Here is a 20,265-nt window from a genome sequence, read left to right as displayed (position 1 = left end):
TACTACTTTGCAGACCAAGATATATTCTTAACTGGGTAAAGCACACACGATGAGGCTTCAGACACTGCCAAAAACGTGACGCTATTGGATGTATATTTCATGCTCGGATGGTATGTACTGCCACCCACAAGTGGAACACAAATGCTTAAGTGTATGGCTAGTGCTGGCATTAGAGTCATGGAGTGCTGACCGCCGAGCTCCCCTCCAGGCCATGCTGCTTAGTGCACCCGAGGTGCTTGATGATGGAGAGTTCCTGCAGCTGCCTTAGCATTATCTGACTCAGCGACTGAAGGTCCACAGTACTAAAAAGAGTGCAAGCCATGCACTCAAGCATTTATAATAAAAGAGTGCGTTGTTGGGCGAGTCGGTCAGACATATCTCCCCCCCAAAGTATACTGCGCACACAAAAACAAGGACGAGAAAAGTACACTACAAGCGCAGACTCTCAGTATACCTTGAAGACATAAGTTTGAGGGCGGCAGTTCAGGCGCGGCCAGAATAATATGGCGCATGTTTTGGCAATTTATAAATTTTATACGCATACCTGTAAAGTTTTTGAATATATATATATAGAGGAATGCACCAGCAGCATTTCATAATTCTTACCGACAGCACAGGAGAGGAGTTTGATAGGCTAAGCATGCTCTATATTAATATGGCCACAACTGTGCATGACTATCGCCGACAATGGCTTTAACATTTTCTTTTAAGTTCTGGAAAGTTAAAACTCACTATACGACTAAATCTGCCCTACTCCACTTCACCTACTCATAGAAAAACCCGAAAAAAAAAAGGGAGAAGTGTGTATACCCGATGGCTGGTATACGCTGTGCGGCTGGGATGCAGAGCAGCGAGAAGGGCGCGCACTTGCTGGTGCACAGCTGGTGGAGTGGGCAGTGTTAGCAGACGTGTGGCCACATCCAGAGCACTTCCCTTAGCCCCTCCAGAAAGCCACTCCTCCGAGAGTGAGCTTAACGAGAAGCAGTCGTCCAGCATCTCCAGGCAACTGCTTGTTAGCCTGTGGAAAGGATAAAAGTGTTGGCGTGGTGATAACAATCACTCTTAAAGGCTTAACAAGGCTCATTGCAGGTCTGGGAGCTTTTGGGAGCAAAAACAAAAAACAAAAAAAAAAAAATATTTCAAAACAAATTTCAGAACTAAATTTTGAGATCTATGAATGAATGAAGATCTAAGAGGCCTATGAATTTTCAGAACTCAGGAGTCAACATTTCAGCTGCAATATTCGAAAAAAATTGTAGATCCGCGCACATTCGGGGCAGATTTGATGCAAAAAACCACACTTTTCATGACATGCAGTCGTCATTCTCAGGGAGTGGTCTCATTCGAAAGAGCAGCTTTTCGCGTTCAATTTCACGCCATTGCTGCGCGTTTACGCTATCGGTTGCAGAGAAAAAAAGGCACCAAAAGAAAGCCTCGACATGCGCTGCTATTTGCTAGTCTGTGCATGTGACTAAAACGTGTCACCCGGTTAGCTGACACGCTTCTTGACTTGTCGCATCTGTTGAGGGCCGCAAGCGTCAGCAGGCGCTATCTTGTCAGAGTGTCGTCACTCGTGTGTCTCGCAATGATGTCAGCACTGAAGTTCAGAGCAACGCACAAGTTCGACAAAAAGAGAACAAAGTCTCATTGACGACTTGAAGAAGAATTCCACGGGTATTTGCCATTATCTAAGGGCACAAAAACACAAACTGAGAGCATCGCTGACATACCACCTGCGATTTGCCGATCGAGTTAGGCCTGACAACAACGCTGACCGCAGATGGGAAAACTTCGAACAGCAGATGTATTCATTCAGCGAGACACCCTAATGCTACAACCTTCAGAGACTGAAGCAATAGTAAGAAAAGCGCATGCAAAACTGACAGATGGCATCGACCCCTGCAATGGAGCGCAAGGCAGTGCTCTTCAGTGCAACCGAAGACACCATGGCTGCCACTGCCGAACAGCTCGACAATGCGTCCTTCATGGTTATCAGTTTCAAATCCGTGAATGCACTACTAACGTATGTGAAGCGCAAATGTGTGGAGGTGATGTTAGCATCAGTAAATGTGCCAACGAGTATGGTCTTGCTGTGAAATCGGCAATTTATAGCTTGAACTGCGCTGATATTTCTTCAGGATGGAGTGTACCACGTGTGATCGACGGAAAAAACAAAAAAAACAAAAAAGAACCCGTTCATTGAGAACATTCTCACCACTCGCGCAATGCAAGCAACTGGAAATAAGTGCGGTGCACTGAATGATGATGGGCGCGAGGAGACACCATGGCGCCACATCTCGAAAGCGGCCGCATGAAGAAACAAGTGGGATAATGCGCGTTGAACTGCTGCTGTAGGACTGTTACCTAGATAGTTTAGCTGCACATTAGTATTACGTTCGTTTATTTAATATACACCTTGGTCTAGGCCTTTATAAGCTTATTTTGAGGTATTAAACCCACTAATTCCGCAAGAAAGCACTTCACCGAATTAGAGTTACCGAAGTTGGCGAGCTGTGACGATGCACACCGGCTGCAGCATTGCTGTTGCTTTTATGGTAAAAAAAAAAGAACTGAAAATGCCACACAACCAGTCTGATGTAAGCAGCCACTGAACAGGTAATGGAATTCATCCTCAAGAGCAGCGGAGATGTCAGGTGCCCGATGGATGCTGTGCGCCTTCGAATAGCGCCGGCGGAAACGGCAGTCCGTCTGCTCCCTTGAACGCAGTGGAACACAAAGTTTTACGGTGGAGAACATGTGGATTAATTTGTATAGCAAGTGTGAAGAAGCGCGTTCCACACAGCGAATTATTCCGCACTGACTACTTCACTGGCAACATATCAAAACATGCATGTAATGCCCTACCTCTCATTTATTCACGTACTACTCTGTCATTTGAAATCACTACAGTACTAGAAACGCTGCCTGAGAACACTCTCCATGCCTACCACTGCCCGTAGCGGCAAAATCTAGTTCATTTCAGTGAAACTTTCGAGTCAACGCCTTCATTCTGAATAATTTGAGACTTTAATTTCACACGATTGTTTTTCTGGGTGGGTACTGCTCCGTGAAGAAGCCTGCATCGTTTCCATCCTTCCAGCTATAGGATCGTTAGCTTCACAAGTGATAAGTGCAAATTAAAACGTGCATGCTGTTCCTCCTGCCGCTCACCAATCTGTTAGCGCCGACTCCATCGACGAAATCTTGCTCGCTGATATGTCTGCTGTACGCATTAGAATGACCACTCGCTTCTTTGCCCATTCAAATCTTGATTAAGGAAGATTATGTGAGCTTACTTTTCGGGTAGCAATGGGAACTTGCGCCGGGTTCCATTGCTTACGTCCAGGTACAGAGCAGTAATGAAGAGTAGCAACAGCTTAAATAAACTTCAGCAGCCTCAGCAACTATGCAAGATCAAAAAGTGCAATGCTGGCACTCGTTATAAAACTACAAAAATAAATGCGACTGTTAGCTTTTAAAACGCACAAATTCAATACAGTGTTTGCGCCAGCAGCAGTAAGAGGAGTCACGTGATACCACTTGCTCCCCTAGATTGACACTAGCGCCATTCACTCCAGTGGTGGCGCTCGCTCCCAATATTCTCATTAATGAATATATTGCATCGAGATTTGCATGCTAAAGCTTGGCAAAAATATGTCAAGGAAAAGTTGACGCCTGTGGTAGACTTTGCAGCCAGGAGATAACAGCTGACTGCACGCTATCCGTTTGAGAGGTGTACACAGAGCTGAACCTTAGACACCCTAGAAATATTGCAATCTCATTTCATGGCTTGCGAATGACACGTAGACGTTCCTCGCACATCGCAATTGGCTTAGTTATTGAACTTTTCCCCGTACTTGTGCTCAATTATGTCGTGCTCAGCAATTTTTGTGCTGCATGTGAACAGAGCCCAAAAGATGACCCGACGTACCCAGCATGAAAACAAAGCCATATACAAGAAGGCTGGCGAAATGGAGGTAGATGCTGCACTATACTTATTCAAGCGGTCCCTACAACAGCACAACCTCCGGTAAACGACCTAGCTGTCTGACGGAGACAGCCGCACTTTCCTTGCTTTACAAGAAGAAGTCTATGGCTACATACCAAGTACCAAGGAAAACTGCATTATAATCCATGCGCAGAAATGCATGGGAAACGCTCTGCGCAATCTGGTCACAAAACAGACGTTCTGGGGGAGAATCCTTTGGTGAGAAAGGAAAGCTTACAGGAGATCTAATTTCTAAGTCGAGCTCCTACTATGCATCGGCTTCGAAGTCGCACACTGGTGACGTGAAGGCCACACAGAGGGCTGTGTTGGCCACCTCCCATCATATCACATTTAATGACGTCGCCTACAACCACAGCTTCTGATATGCAATTTTATTGAGTTTTGTGGAGAAATAAAAGTTTTTCTCAAAAAGTAGGTTGGTTTGTGGGGTTTAACGTCCCAAAGCAACTCAGGCCATGAGAGACGCCGTAGTGGACTCTGGAAATTTCGACCACCTGGGGTTCTTTAACGTGCACTGACATCGCACAGCACACGGGCGCCTTGCTTTTCGCCACCATCGAAAAGCTACCGCCGAGGCCGGGATTCGATCCCGCGTCCTTGGGAACAGTAGTCGAGCGCCATAACCACTGCGCCACCCCGGCGGGAGTTTTTTCAAAAAGTAGTCTCCCCCTTTAAGCAGAAAGGAAGAAGATAAACCCTCACCCTATGAAAGTATTTTACGTTAAAAAACCATGCTAGAATTCTAGTCCAAAAAATGCATGGTTCAAATGGGACCACCTTCTTTATGAATGAGCCATGACTCTGCTCATGTAGAGTGACCTGCTTGTGACCTACCCCCATTGAAGTTCTGGTGGTGCTAGTATAAGGGGGAGCCAACCAAATGGACTTGGCTTTTTGCAGTCTTTGGAATCTGCTCGAACACCTTTGAAACCGTGCTAATGTTAGGAAAAGGTCTCTCTACTTTCTAGTAACTGTCTCCTTAATTGCCACCCCTTCACCAACCAAACTGCACTATTTAAAGGTACAGAACACTGGAATTCAGGTCTCGAATCTTTTTTTTTTTGGTACAATGGAAACGTTGATGCCTAAAATGTTTGTTTCCATAACGGTTTTGTTAGAAACGGAAGAAAAAAATTTTTACAGAGAATTTTTCGATCAGTGCACGCGCCCGTTTTTATGTAGTCCGATGCTGGAAACCATGAGCAGCGACCGCGATAAGGACTAGTGGTCGACAAAAAAGACTTACCGAAAACAAATATACCTTTCACTCGCCAGACAGTAATCAGGCATTTTTTGCGTAGAGTAATGCCCTTTTCAGTTTCACACTGAATTCGTTTACGACACAAAAACTCACGCCTCGTCAACGAAAGTTTTAGTTGGCACTATCATCGCTTCATTCACAAAATTGCAAACACTGTGGCGCCATCTAGTGGCAAACCCTGAAAACATGCCTCTCGCAGTGCGAAAGATGAGATTTTTATTTAAGAACGCACTGGAGAGAGCGCAAAATATAATATATTATGATAAGCCCTTCTAGAAGAAAAAGAACAGTTACGAAAATCAGCAATATTTTGCTGACATGTAGTCACGTGGGGTACTACACTGAAAGTAACAGGTTTTCCCTGCTAGATAGCGCCTCAGTTGTTTTTGAGATTTTCAATGGTAAATTAAAATTGCAAAGCCTCTTCTCTTTGATACTGTAGAGCTCGATCTTAAAATATGAGGCAAGATCCTTTCATCTCCACTATAATCTCAACATATTTTGGCCAGTGTTCTGCCCCTTTAATGCATTTTTAACGAAACTGCATATTTTGAATTTTGGTTTGGTTTGGTTTGGTTTGTGGGGTTTAACGTCCCAAAGCAACTCAGGCTATGAGAGACGCCGTAGTGGAGGACTCCGGAAATTTCGACCACCTGGGGTTCTTTAACGTGCACTGACATCGCACAGCACACGAGCGCCTAGCTTTTCGCCTCCATCGAAAAGCAGACGGCTACATAAAACATTTTTTTATCCGTTCGTTGAAACGAAGTTAGACTGTAAATGGAATTTGCAATGCTAGCTGTATTAGCCTAGTTTCCCATCTACTATAGCTGATCAGCAACACCTGGGCACATGACCAAGCAGCTGTCAAGCTGCTTTGGCACAGCATTAAGCATTGCTTGCAGTAGGAATTTACACAAGTATCAAAATGGCACAGTTGAAGCTGTCTGCCAACCATTCAGACAGTCCCTCTAGATCCAGCAATATGGGCCTTTCCTGTCTCTGTCAGTGACAATGAAACCCGATGCGTAATGCAGTTATGTCAACACCAGGCAAAACGTTCTTTCCCTTCAAGAATTTAAGAACATGCAAAATGTTCACATCTTTTCAGGAGATTGGGCTGAAAACAGTGCGATCATGTTTATGAATCAGCCATCTATACATTCTGCAGCCACGCCTCAGAGAACTTTTGGTCAAAGTATGAAAGGCAAAGCAAAGGCTAGCAAAACCCTCAGAGTCCTCCTCTGTTTGGCAATTCTCACAGCTCACAAATCCTTTCACTCATTCAAGCACACCATGCAATGCAAGCCTAATCAGTGGGAACTGTCGAAGAAATAGTTACGGGACTCTCAGATTCTTCACAGTTATTTTGTTTCCCACAAAATGATTCACAGTGACCATGCTGAACTGCACCTGCAAAATACATGCCTGTCCAAAGCGGTGATGGGCAGTGGTGTGGACGGGATTCCATCAGAGTCTATTCCAGTTGTTCCCACTGCATTTGACTGTGCTGCGATGCCCACTCCTGTTGCAAACTCGTCACTTTCTTCAGGCCAACCGAAAGACTCTTTTGACTTGCCGTACACTTTGACAGAATCCACCATTGTCACGCATGATGGGTCACTACTTGGTCCAAAGAAGATGTTTAGCTGCGTGATGTGAAACAAAAGATAGGACATTTGCAGCAAGCAGCGATGATGAAATTCATACAGCTGCAGAGAAGCTGAACTTTTTTTAAAAACCTTTTTGCCAGGCTAGTTAGTGCATTTTCCTCAAAGAAGTGCCAAAGTAGACAAAATTAAGATAGCAACACAGACAAGAGTTCGTCTTTGTTGTTCTCTCTCCTTTGTGTGGACGAGTTACGGATACAAAGAAAAGGTTATAAAGATGCAGTATAATCTCAGTGATATAAATCTCACAGGATCGTAAAGAATTCCTACCCGAAATTTTTTATAATTAAATGAACAAAAATCAGTAACCAGAAGCACAGAGAAGGCATCCACGCAGATGTGTTTACAGCTGAAAGGATTTATTTACAGCCACATAGCCAGGTTCACACTTGTGGCGTCTACAGTGCGACAGCAGATCACGATGCTGGCAATGTACAGGCTACGTGTCGCCGCAAACTACTCTTTGTGCATACAGTGCGACTAGCAATCACGGAGTCGATGTGCAGGGTGTGATTGGTAATCATTACGGGTGATTTGCGGGCCACACGCTGCCTCAAACTTCTTGCGTGGCGCATACAGTACAACATCAGTGACGTTCGGACCGCAAGCCGCTGAGAAATGCTCCTTGCGCATACAATGCGACAGGCAATCGTAGGGTCAACAATGTGCGCCCAGTGCATAGTGCTCAAGGTTGCAGTCACATTTAATATGTTTGTATCATCCGTAGTGGCTCAGGAGGTTGTTTGGAACATCTGAAACTCTGCCCATTGTACGCAATGCCCTCCAGTCAGGGAACGTTATGAGTTCATATCGTCCCAAAAGTTGTATCAACAGGGTTTATATCACCAGGGCCGGCTTGCACGATAAAGTTGGAGCTAAGTCCAGACTTAAACGGTCCAGACTTAAACAAGCCGCACGCTTCGGTTCGGCTCGTGGATCACCAGAGGGGCTTCCCTGAACGCCCTCAGCAACCACTTGGGCCAGCGCATCTCTGTATTTTCTAATTTCTCGACTTAGGTACCGGGTGTCCTTGTGTCTTAACTAAGACGGCCTAGAGTCGTAATCGTACAAGCGACTTATTCAAGTCAAGACTAAAGCCCAGTCTTGGCTCCAGTCTTAAGCAGCCATGCTAGCGGCCTATCCTTAAGACTCCAGTTAAGTCTGGACTTAGCTAAGACAGTCTTAAGATCGTTTGTGCAAGCGGGCCCAGGATTCTACTATAAATGATTCATTCCTTTGCCATTCCTTTCTCTAGTTCCATATTTCCTTTTAGGAACTGTCCAATTGAATAAATAACTAACACATTTTGATGTGTTAGCAACAACAAGCATAGCAGAACGAAAGGCTGCACCTCAAACCTCAACTTTTGAGCTACCTCAAAAGCGATAACAGAAGTCAGTGCTAGAGTCTCTGATATTGAAAGAAGCGTTCGCAACTTTCAAAGCAAGCTCACTGACTTGGAAGATCGCTCCCGACGGAATAATATTCTCGTTTATGGCATTACTGAAGAACCCGATGAAACGCCCCAGGAACTTGCCTCAAAAGTAGTTGAAGGTGTGTTCAAAGACAAATTACGCATAGCCGTGTCGTCCACAGAGAGAATGCACCATATTGGCCGCCAACAGCAAGAACGACCGGGTTCTGTAATTCTAAAGCTTATCGACCATCACGAAAAAATAAGCGTACTGCAAAACTGTTATAAATTGAAATATACGGGTACTTCAATTTCTGAAGACTTTTCAGTGGCAACCAGGCAAAAAAGGAAGAAACTGTGGGAGAGCACGTCCGAAATTAGGAAGGAAGGTTAAGTTAGTCTATGACAAAATTAAGGTTGATAATGAGTTCTTTGCATGGGATGACGCTACAAATAAGAGGATACCCACTGGGAAACGCCCTGAGCCAAGGAAACATGCGTCGGAAGGGCAGCAATGAATCGATACAAGTGCTCAGGAACCTTTTCAATGTCTGAACCTCAATGCACGGAGTATACTTAATAAATCGGAGGATATTGAGAGTATTTTATTAGCGCACAGACCTGATGCATTGATCATAACCGAAACGTGGTTACACGCTGAAATAAGCCACTTCGAAGTGACACCACCCGGCAACCGAATCTATCGAAAGGATAGAAGTTCTAGAGGCGGCGGAGTTGCCATAATGTTGAGATACACTGCACGCAATTAGGCTGCCTGACATATCTGGTACTGAGTCCGCCGTTATTAAAATCTGCTTGAAGGAGCTTAATCTAACTATAGGGGCATTTTCTTTGATGAAATGAATTGCTTTTTATGCGAGTGCTCAAAATATTCCAATAACTTACTTTTAGGGGGTGATTTTAATATTCCATCGATCGAATGGACTAAAGATTTTCCTGAAGCGTTGTCAACTTTTGCAGAGCCGTTTGTCGATATCATTCTTTTCCATGACTTAATCCAGCTAGTCAGGCAGCCTACACATATTCAAAATGGTACCGCCTCTATTTTAGATTTATTTTTTGTATCGGGTGAATTGCTTCGTCGTGAACCAAAACTGCAGGTTATGGACGGCATATCGGATCATAAGATGGTATGCCTAAATTTGCATCTCAACGCCATTACGAATTGCAAGAAAGAAAAACGTGTATTTCCAAACTCGACACGTGCTGATGACGGTGTTCTGGACACACTAGATAACTCCTTTTCATATTTCACGTCTTGTTATGAGCCTGATTCATGCTGTGTCAACAGTTTATGGTTAATATTCAAAAATCTTGCATTGAAATGTGTGAATGAGTATGTGCCACGTAGTTGCAAATTTGTACACAACACTAATCCCTGGATCACTAAAGAAATTGTACGTTTAAAACGGAAAACGAAAAAGATGAGAAAAAAAATCTGGCAGTGCCCCTCTGCGGCCAATGTTCTGAAACTTACCGGCATGCGCCGACAGCTCAAGAGTTCAATAAAAGCAGCAAAATATAACTACCACAATATAACAATGACAAACTTTCTTCTTTCATCTCCTGCTAAGTTTTGGCGACATTTTTCATCTAGAAAAGACCCATTCCCCACTATGTTCATTGCAGATGTAACTGTCACTGAAAAATATCAAATAGCGAATTCTTTTAATCAGTTTTTCTGCTCCCTATATACAGATGACGATGGCAAGATACCGCAGTTCACAGTCAATAACACGAACCCTCCGATAAATAATATATGTATATCTGAAGAAGGCGTTCTATCGTTCTTACTTGACATTGATATTAAGTCGTCGCAGGGAATTGATGGGATACCCAATGCCTTTCTTTTCAGGTATGCAGAATGGTGCGCTAAGTATCTATCGCTCATATTTAGGAAATCTCTGTCAGAAACAGCACTTCCTAACGATTGGAAGTATGCTAAAATCACACAGATACCCAAATCAGAAAACAGATCGCTTCTTTCGTCTTACAGACCAATTTCACTTTTGTGCACATGCGGAAAAATTATGGAACATATCTTTAAACACATATCCACTTATCTTGAAAAACACAATTACATAGATCCTCGGCAGCACGGTTTCCGCAGGGGGGTGTCAACGGTCACACAACTACTTGAGGCAGTACATGATTTTGCGGCAGCTATATATAGACCAGAGCCAAATAGATATCTTTTTAGATTTTGAGGAAGCGTTTGACTGCGTTTCCCACCAAAAGCTGTTATTAAAACTGCAACCAATACTTAGAAATGACACATTGCTTTCCTGGATAGCGGCGTATCTTTTGTCGCGGCACCAGTGCGTGTCGATTGAAGGTGCGTGTTCCAGTTATGGGCCGGTCCAGTCGGGCGTTCCGCAGGGGTCTGTTCTGGGGCCTCTTTTCTTTTTAGTATTTATTAACGATATCGTCAGCAATGTGTCCGTGAAAATAAAACTTTTCGCAGATGACTGCATATGTACAATGAAATTAAACATCCGAATGACCAGTCTGAGTTAAATTTATCGCTAGCTAAAATAGAAAACTGGTGCACAACATGGCAAATGAAAATAAATAAGAAGAAAACAGTAGCAATGATAATCACTCGTAAAAGGAAGCCCCTAACCTTTCCCTACTCCATTAATAGTCACCTCCTAGCATCCGTTGAAAGTTATATTTAGGTGTAATTCTAACTTCTGATCTCAGATAGAATGAACATGTGTGTTACATTGAAAAAAAGGCGATGCAAAAACTTGGTTACTTGTGAAGAACCCTACGCCAGTCTACACAAGAAATAAAAGTTGTAGCTTACAAAACATTTATCAGGCCACTTCTTGAATACGCTTCAGTGGTATGGGATCCTTATACTAAGATGAATATTAACAAACTCGAAAACATCAAAAAAAAATCAGCAAGGTTTGTTTATAGTTCGTACAGTTGGCACACTTCAGCAACCGCTCTAGTGTAAAAATTTAATTTAGATCCTCTGCAGTTACGTCGCATTCATGAACGACTGAAGTACATGCTTCTTCTCTACTCTTCTAAGCTAGGAATAAACCAGACGCTATATATCGAACCTGTTATTCGGCACAATACGCGTGCAAATCATTCTAAAAAAATGAAAGAATACACTTGCAAAACCAACGTGTTTAAAAATTCTTTCTTCCCTAGAACAGTCAGCGAGTGAAACGCACTTCCTGCTGATATTGCAGAATGCCCGACTGTCGAGTTTATGTTATATATTCACGTGTAGTGCTTCTTTATTACTGTTGGCGTTTCTAGTACATGTGGTTTGCCATTGTTCATCTGTTCGGGTATTTTGCTCTTGTATTGCCTACCATTTCCTTGCGCATGTGGTTTCATATGTCTGCTTTTAATGTATCTTCTTTATTCTTTTTTTTTGTGGTCAATTTCACTGTACGAACAGCGTGTTGATGTGCGAGTATTTTAATCCATTTTTTGGTGGCAGGTCGACACCGGGATGATTTTTTATTTCTTAGGTTTTTCCTCTTGTTAAGCTGGTTTTTCTTTTCTGCTGTGTGTTTTAACAGTGCATGTAATCCCACTCCTGCCTAAGGACTTCTGTGAAGGCTGGCAGTATTTCTGAAATAAATAAATAAATAAATAATAAAACACTTCCACTAAGCACGATAATGAAAAGAAATTTAGTTTTTACCATATCAATAATTTATAACAACATAACTGAGTGCCATATATTTCAGGAGGACCCACTCTCTGTGTGCCAGATTTTTTTTTTCATTTTGGATATTCCTCTCAATAGCGGATGTTCTCTTACCTTTTTGTCAGCACTAAGCGACTCCTCCCGGGTGAATGGGAAGTCATACCATCGTGAGCGTGTTAGCACCAGTGGGTGAGAACGGCCAAAAAGCTCCACTGTTGAGGGTGCACGCTGCACATCCTGAGAGCCAACCAGTACACGCACACCCACCATAACCATTGTTGTGTCCGTATTTGTGACTTCCAGTGTAAGGCCACCAGGCTTTGTGCAGGCCACATACATGCCTGTCGTGTTCAGCCGGTGCTTCACCTGCATAAAAGTCCCAAGTATATAATGCTATCTTGCGTTCTGGTGGATCAAGTGCTAATACAATAATCATGCCCAATTTCTCGCGAACCTGTTTATCATGAGGCACTTGCTGACAACATGGAAAGCTACAGTTCAGTGGCTGCGATCTGAGGGCTTACTGCAGCTTGAAATATTTTTATTCGTTTGCCGGACATAAAATGATCCAACAGCTCTACAAAACGGGCTCACTAGGTTTCTTAACGTGATTCTCATGACAAAACAAATTTTCTCCTACCATATATTGTGCAAGTATTCTGCTGAGTAATAATTGATATCCACTAGTAATATACACCAAGTGGTCCGAAAGGAACTAGACGCTGCTCCGTTAAGCACGTACGAGCAGTTATTCACACAAGCGCTGCTTTCCTCCCCAGGCAAGAGCAACTGAACATATCCTGTCTGTCAGGCAGCAGAGTGACTGGCTTTGTCACTGGGGAGGAGACAGTTTTTTTCAGCTACCACAAATGTTTTTCTCCCCCACCAACCACCTAAACCATATGGAGTAGAGTTTTTTTTTTTCTTTTAAATGCTCTACAAGTTTACAGTTTGCGCTGTATGAAATGTTTATGGCAGCGTCTCTGGCCTAAACAAGGGGCTTGTATAGTAGCAATTATGTCCTCGCGATGTCTGTGTTCAAAAGAATTGCAGCTTGTGCTGTATAAAATGTCCATGGCAGAGTCCCTTGCCTAAGCCAGTGGCTTGTATAGTAACAGTGACGTCCTCCCATGGCTGCTTGTGTGAATATGGTGTAGGGAGTGGAGCTCTGCTTGTTGGTGACATCAACACGTTCCTCAGCACTGGACTCCCTCATGTCAATACTTGAATGTAACAATGTGCAAATAGGGATATATGTCCAGTGTCAACGGCACCAATGGCTGGGTTATAAATTCGTGCTGGGACATGTAACGGACACCCACGGGCAATGAAAAAATATGTGGCAACCTTTGGCTCATTCCAATGGCACAATGTCACCATAAATTTCAAGCAATTCACAATGTCCTAAAAAGCATGTAGAGCACAAAAATGAAGTGCAAAGTAAGCCTTCCTTTGTTTCTCACAGAATGCTGGTTTGGTTTGCTTTATGTCCCAAAGTGACTGACTATGAGGGACGCATTAGTGGAGGGCTCCAGAAATTGACCTCCTGGGGATTTTTAACGTACTGTGACATTGTACAGTACACAGGAGCCTTGATTTTCGCCTACACAGAAAAGCAGCTGCCGTGGCCAGGGTTAACTCACGCCTTGGGTTCAGCAGTTGAGTGCTGTAACCATTGAACTACCGCAGCAAGAATGCTGTTACTGTACTTCATTATATTAGGTCTTGTGGTGCACGGCTGCGGCGTAGTGGTGCGTTAGGGAATTTGAATGCTGTGCACAGGCATGTGGGATCGAATCTTGGCTGCGGTGACTCCTTTTCGATGGTGGCAAAAAACAAAGCGCCCGTGTGCTGCGCGATGTCAGTGCAGGTTAAAGAAGCCCAGGTGGTCAAAATTCCTGGAGTCCTTCACTACACCATCTTTCATAGCCTGAGTCGCTTTGGGACGTTAAGCCCTATAAGCCAAACCATCTTATGATACATAAGCAACTACGGCTATCACACACCAAGAATATTGCTAAATGGTCTGTTGAGCTAAATGATTTATGGTTTAAATGAAGTTGTTTAAGATTTGAGAAAAATGAAAAACCTGTTTTTATTTGCCCAAAAGCAACGCTGGATGTTGGGGTGTATACAGTCGAACCCGGTTATATCGAACCCGGATATATCGAATTTTGGTTATATTGAAATCACGGATTCATCATCATCATCATCAGTCTGATTATACCCACTGCAGGGCGAAGGCCTCTCCCATATTTCTCCACTTAACCCGGTTCTGTGCTAGCTGCATCCACTTGACCCCTGCAAACTTCTTAATCTCATCCGCCCACCTAACTTTCTGCCGCCCCCTGCTACGCTTTCCTTCCCTTGGAATCCAGTGTGTTACCCTCAGCGACCATCGGTTATCCTCTCTTCGCACTACATGTCCTGCCCATGTCCATTTCTTCAACTTAATTGCTACTAGAATGTCATTGACTTGAGTTATTTCTCTGACCAATTCTGCACGCTTTCTATCTCTTAATGTTACCCCCACCATTTTTCTTTCCATAGCCCTCTGGATTGTCCTCAACTTAAGTAGAACTCTCTTGGTTAGCCTCCACGTTTCAGCCCCATAGGTGAGTACAGGCAAGATGCAACTGTTGTATACTTTCCTCTTGAGCGATATCGGTAAGCTGCTAGTCATAATCTGCGAGTGCTTGCCAAATGCGCTCCATCCCAATCGTATTCTTGTTATTTCCTTTTCGTGGTTCGGATCTGCGGTTACTACCTGTCCTCACGGATTATCCCCTTGAAAATCCCAAGTAAGTATAGGAAAGCCGCGTCATATATCGAACTTAATTTCACCGGTCGTTCGATATATCGAACTCTACACCACGCACTGGAAAGTGTGCCTTCCCCAAAGACGATCGCATCACTCTTGGCCGTTTGCCGCGTGCAGTTTTCAAGCCACGTGCGGAAGGAATGAGAGGGGACAGTTCGGCGACGGCTGGTCAGGGCAGTGCCGCGCCCATTCCCCAAAGGCGTGCGCATCTGCAGTTATCGTTTTCCGCGCGCTAACACATGACGTTTGCAAGCCATGTGCATGGGTGTGCCCATCCTTTTGCCGAGCTCTCTCTCTCCATCAGCACGCGCTACGCATGCGCCAAGCCAGCTCAGCCAGTTTTCAGACAGGCGTCGACGCTTTCTCCAGCGTGTGAACCCTCTGCGCGCGGCTGCTGAGGTGGCTATGGTGCCTGCGGACGTTAAAAAGCGGCAGCTCTCTCTCTCTCTTTTTTTGCGAGTCATCCTTTATTATCGTTGTGCTGTTCGGACGTTAAAAAGCGGCAGGATTATTTTTTTGGCGGGAGTCGTTTATTCTTGCATGTATGAATCAATGAAAGCACGTGGTCAGCTGCTGCGATCATGACGCTCGCCCCAAGCGTGGCGTGATAAATCGAACCAGGCTTGTACGTGCAATCAAGCCATCACGGGCACTTTGCCAAGTTCGCTCCCCGCCACCACAGGAGCTATCAAAAGATAAACGCGCCCCGACGTTATCGCTGCGAAATGAGCTGTGGATGAGACGACCGAAACGGAGTGACGTGCGCCATAGACATGCAAGCGAAAACACTCGCGACGATTTCTGCCGCGGCAACACAGAAACCTTTTTAGAGCTGCCGCGGTGGCTCGAGCAGCGAGAGGGACGCAGTTCCAACAAGTCTGAAATTTTTCGCTCTGTCGCTGCTGCTCGTCACTGAGATCGCTCAATCGCTTGCATGTGAGCGAGCTGGCCTTAACGCATTTTTTTTTTTTTCAAATTCTCGGTGCAAAAGTGCAGGGTGGGTTCATTATGCGAGTGGGTTGATTACGCGACAAATACGGTATCATTTTTTGGCATCGTAAGTGCCGTCACAAGCCGATTTTTGTATATCGAACTATTTCGCGATCCCCTTCGAGTTCGATATATCCGGGTTCGACTATACTTTAGAGTTTTGTGCATGAGATTAAGATGTAGCTCACTGTGAATTCACCGCAAATTTCACACGCACATTTCACATACCGGTCTTTCTTGTTTCGTCATTAAGTGTTTAAAGTGTGTGAGTGCTAAGCTTAGACAGTATAAACTCACTATTTCAAAATGCTTCCCATGCTACCACAAAATAAAGAAATGTTCCTTCCCTCTAACAATTTGCAGAACTTGTATAGAATGCTTGTGGCGTAAGCACATCAAGTATGTATGTGATAAACAGATGGTCAGTAGCAAACTGAACCCCCCCCCCCCCCCCCCGTCAAGCATTTGGCCTATCACTAGAGTGCGTGCCTGGAGAAATTTACCAGCTGGTCCTATGTGCTACAAAACTAACTGCGGTCAATCCTGGACACTTAAACCTAGATATACCTAATTATTTTTCATGGCGAACAGTTAACATCACTTAAAATCACTTGCAAAATTATAGCACTACTACCCCCACTTTTCAATGTTCCATTCAGCAGAACATTAAATATATTGAATAGTGAGCTACATCCCTGCATGTGGCACTGCTCATACTGGCCCTCTCAAATTACTTTTTGCATGCAAAGCCTGAGTGGTTACATGGCCTTGTGCAGCTGTTGGGTATGCTTGAGGGTAGCCTTGATCTCTTATACAGTTTAACCTCGGCATAGCAAACCTCAATACAGTTAAACCTGCTTATAACAAAACTGTAAAATATCTGTGGTTCTTCATTACATTCAGGTTTTTGCTATATGCAGTTTTCGCGTGAAAACTCTAATCGGCAATGCAGGACGAAAACCAGGTTAAGAATTGAATGCAAGAAAAACCACCTTAAAAAGTAAATCAGAATTACTCGAAGTTCCAGAAACGGTGAAACAGTTTGCAATCACACTGAGGGTAGCACAGGTGCTGAGGGCACAGCACGACTGGCAGCAACCCTGACCTCCGCTGCGGCGCAGGGTATCTACGAGAGGGGCGGTGAGAGGGGTGTGGAGGAGAAGGCAGCCTGGGGGAGAGAGTGTGTGGCCGCGTGAGAGTGTTGGGTCACGATGACGCCAGGCAAGAAGCTGCTCAAGTCTTCACACGTCCTTGCTCGCCCATCACCTTTGCTCCAAGAAGTGAACTCTCTTTCTTCGCTGGCGCTCTCCGCTGTTCTCGCTACCGACGCAAGAAAACTCGTGAGCAACCGTGTAGCGGTGATGGGCACGCTCTGCTTGCCTCGTGTCTTTTTTTCTTCTTTGTCTTGTTATTTTTCGCTGATTTTTGAGCTTGAACTACTGTAAAGCCATGCACCGAAAGCGAAAGCAGCAGAAACTGCTGCATTTGCAATGTAGATGCGTCTTCAGCACTAAAATGTAGCACAGTGTATCGACTGCAGTTGCTCGCTGCGATCGTAAGAATTCCTCTCACATCAGTTCATGTTTTATTGTCATGAAACTTGCAGGGCTTTGACAACTTTCCAGTAATTCAGCATTACCTAAGGCTTAGTTGGCGCAGTGAGTTCGTTACACCAAGGTCAACCGCCGCAACATTCGTCACATCGAGTTTTCAAACTTCCGTGGCGGTGGTGTTGGGGAACTGAGAACTCCATAACATCGAGGAATTCACTACACGGAGATTCGTTAAGAGGTTCAACTGTATAACGAAATTTGCAATGCAACAAACATTTTTTGTTTGTTTCTTGCTTCTAGTGAAATGCATGCATTTTTTTACCTCGATTCACCAAAGTGTATTCACGCTGAAGTTTTGATACAGGGAAGATTTTGCAAGAGTTGAAAGCAGAGTTCGACACACACTACCACCTGGGGAAAAAAAAAAAGTACTTATTGCAAAAACGTGAAGTGTTTGTAAGGCAACAGAAGTAAGAAAAAATGTTCCCCTCTGCAAAGCCCTAGGTGTATGGACATTCAAGTCGAAATATGATGTTTTAATGCCTGGAGTGACGTTTTGACTTTTACAGTAACATTGTCTAGAGCGTCTATTTTATTCACTGGCACACAGAGACTCATTTAGACAGCCCTTTCATTCTCTTGTAATCACAGTGTTCATCTCAAGCACATAAAGCAATTCACTACCAAGACGCCAGCGGGCGGCATGTCGTAGCAAGAAGCACATCGTTAGCCTGCGTGCTCTGTATTCTTGGTCGTAGAACAAAAATAAGCTTACCTACTGACATTTTTTTTTATATGTATATCGAATTACTTATACAATGAAGTACTGGAGACTCCCTTTAACTTTGATATGTATGGGAATGACTGTATTTGGTTCCCTTTGAGGCCCATGCAGAATTAGAGGCTTAGGCAAAGAAAATGTTTGTCTTGAATGTTTGTTTGAATGGAGAGGCATCTAAAAGCAATACTGCCTAGAAAAACCCTAAATTGACAGTTCGATATATTCAGCTAATTTAATATGGAAAAAAGTCCCATAGTTGTGATTGTGCTCTAACCTGCTTCTTTCATTGCTTCTTTTAAGTTCTTACTTGTGTTTTTATTGTATAGCTAATACAAAATTCTCAGTTGTGCCTTAAGGCTCTATGCATTTGCTCCTTAGTCAAGGAATATGCATAATACTATATAACCTTCCATAACCAACTCTTCCATAGCTCTTTGAAATATTATACAGTAGCCGAATGACACTTGAAAATGCACATGTTCACTTTTTACCTGATGTGCATTGTAGATCTGTAGAAGGTCATTTCCTCCAAACTCCACATCTTGAATGGGCGTGCAGTGCTCAAAGAAGTCCACAGGAAAAGACACTGGCACTGTACTTGGGCCAACCCGGCCTCGCAAAGACTTCTTTCTTCGGGAAGGACGAGGAGCTGTACTCGCACCTCCAGTGACCCCAGCAGACAAGCCCACAGAAGTCACCCCTGCTAGTCCTACAATGGCAGTTGGCTGGAATGCCGGTGTAAGCCAATATCCTGTCTGTTCCTATAAAGAATGAGCCAGGTTTAAGTAGGTGTCCTATGCAGCCATGTTTAGAGGACAAAAAGAGAGCTTACAACCGGTGCAAGTAAATACCAGAGATGAATAAATGCCAGTGATTTGCAGCAGCTTGATTCTTGCGGACGGTTACCTCGAGTTGAAGCGGAAAGAGGAAATATCGCATAACATGGATAACAAAACCCACGCTGAATTTAAATGTGTTTAAGAGTACAATACAGTCAGTAGGCACTGCAAACCATTGGATGCCGGTTACATATGCCTCGGGACTGGAAGGATGAGACATTTCATGGTACTCTTCCTATTTCTCTAGCTCCAGGAAATAAAACAGAGCAGGTGCCCACAGCATCCACATATAAGGAGTGAAGTGCAGTAGACTGCCGCCACAGTATAATACAGTTGTGCAGAGGTGTGCGAATATTTCAAATACAAATTCAATATGCCTTATTCCACTTGTATTCGATTAGAAAAACTGATATTTGAAGTTTTCCGAATAGTCAAACATTACCAAATACACCCAGAACATTTGAATATTCGAACACTGCAGAACATTCTAAGTCATCAAATAATGTAAAAGTTCATGAATTCGGCCTTGGTAATTGAGATAATTAAATCTAGGAGCGTGGTAATAGCTGCCGACCATATTAGATCTATAGAACTTCTAAAATTGCCTTTGGAATTCACGTATTAATTGGAACATGCTAGTCTTCAGAGCTGCATATTCTTCGCTCCCTTCTTTATAGATAGCCACCTCAATTATTGCTTATCATCGTAGGGAAATACTGTAAAAATCAATGTTTCATACAAGATTTTCCCCAGACTTATCATGTCAGACTATCACCTCATATTTTACGTCAATCAAAACAAATTTCAGCCTAAATTAGCAGTTCCGGCCTCATTATTATTAAGTGCTATCAGCATCAGGCATCCAGCGTGAAAAGGCTTTCTCTAGCATTGCCATCGACTGACTGTTTCAATGGTTTCGGTTTTAGCATGCTGACCCAGCGATCGCCACAACTATGGTGCCCGCGACGCATACGCAACCATAAGCATGCAGAGCACACCTCGCATGATCTCCGACACCTAGCATTGGTCTCTCATGGGCTTCTCTAGCCATGCAGGTCATGCCCTACAGCCGAATCGCGGACACTTGACCAGTGCGCCCAAGGAGCGCCTTGGTCGCGCTATCGAGAAATGTGGGGTACCAAACGTGTTTAAAGGTACCAAAAAAGATTTTATACAGTGGCCGAGAGCCATCCTTCAATCAAATAAAGGCTTCATTCATTCATTCAT

At 43.9% G+C, this 20,265-nt stretch overlaps 1 protein-coding gene across 4 annotated transcripts in view; it reads right to left on the bottom strand.

Moving 5' to 3' along the window:
- Window positions 1-20,265, bottom strand: part of poe (E3 ubiquitin-protein ligase-like protein poe) — a 298,383-nt gene that overhangs the window by 131,095 nt on the left and 147,023 nt on the right. For 3 of the 4 annotated variants that reach the window (XM_084589458.1, XM_084589460.1, XM_084589461.1), the window contains 4 exons: window positions 18,691-18,960; window positions 12,169-12,420; window positions 6,684-6,919; window positions 811-1,018 (listed from right to left, as the gene is read on the bottom strand). In XM_084589458.1, the coding sequence (XP_084445584.1) occupies window positions 811-1,018; window positions 6,684-6,919; window positions 12,169-12,420; window positions 18,691-18,960 (966 nt within the window). The remainder of the gene's footprint in view (window positions 1-810; window positions 1,019-6,683; window positions 6,920-12,168; window positions 12,421-18,690; window positions 18,961-20,265) is intronic. The other variant, XM_084589459.1, reaches the window with a different exon arrangement.

Source organism: Amblyomma maculatum, chromosome 1 (genome assembly GCF_055883805.1).
Source record: "Amblyomma maculatum isolate TAMU_Amacu chromosome 1, ASM5588380v1, whole genome shotgun sequence".
Classification (NCBI taxonomy): domain Eukaryota; kingdom Metazoa; phylum Arthropoda; class Arachnida; order Ixodida; family Ixodidae; genus Amblyomma; species Amblyomma maculatum.
The sequence above is the reverse complement of the archived record's forward strand: the minus strand, read 5'-3'. Positions and strand labels throughout refer to the sequence as shown.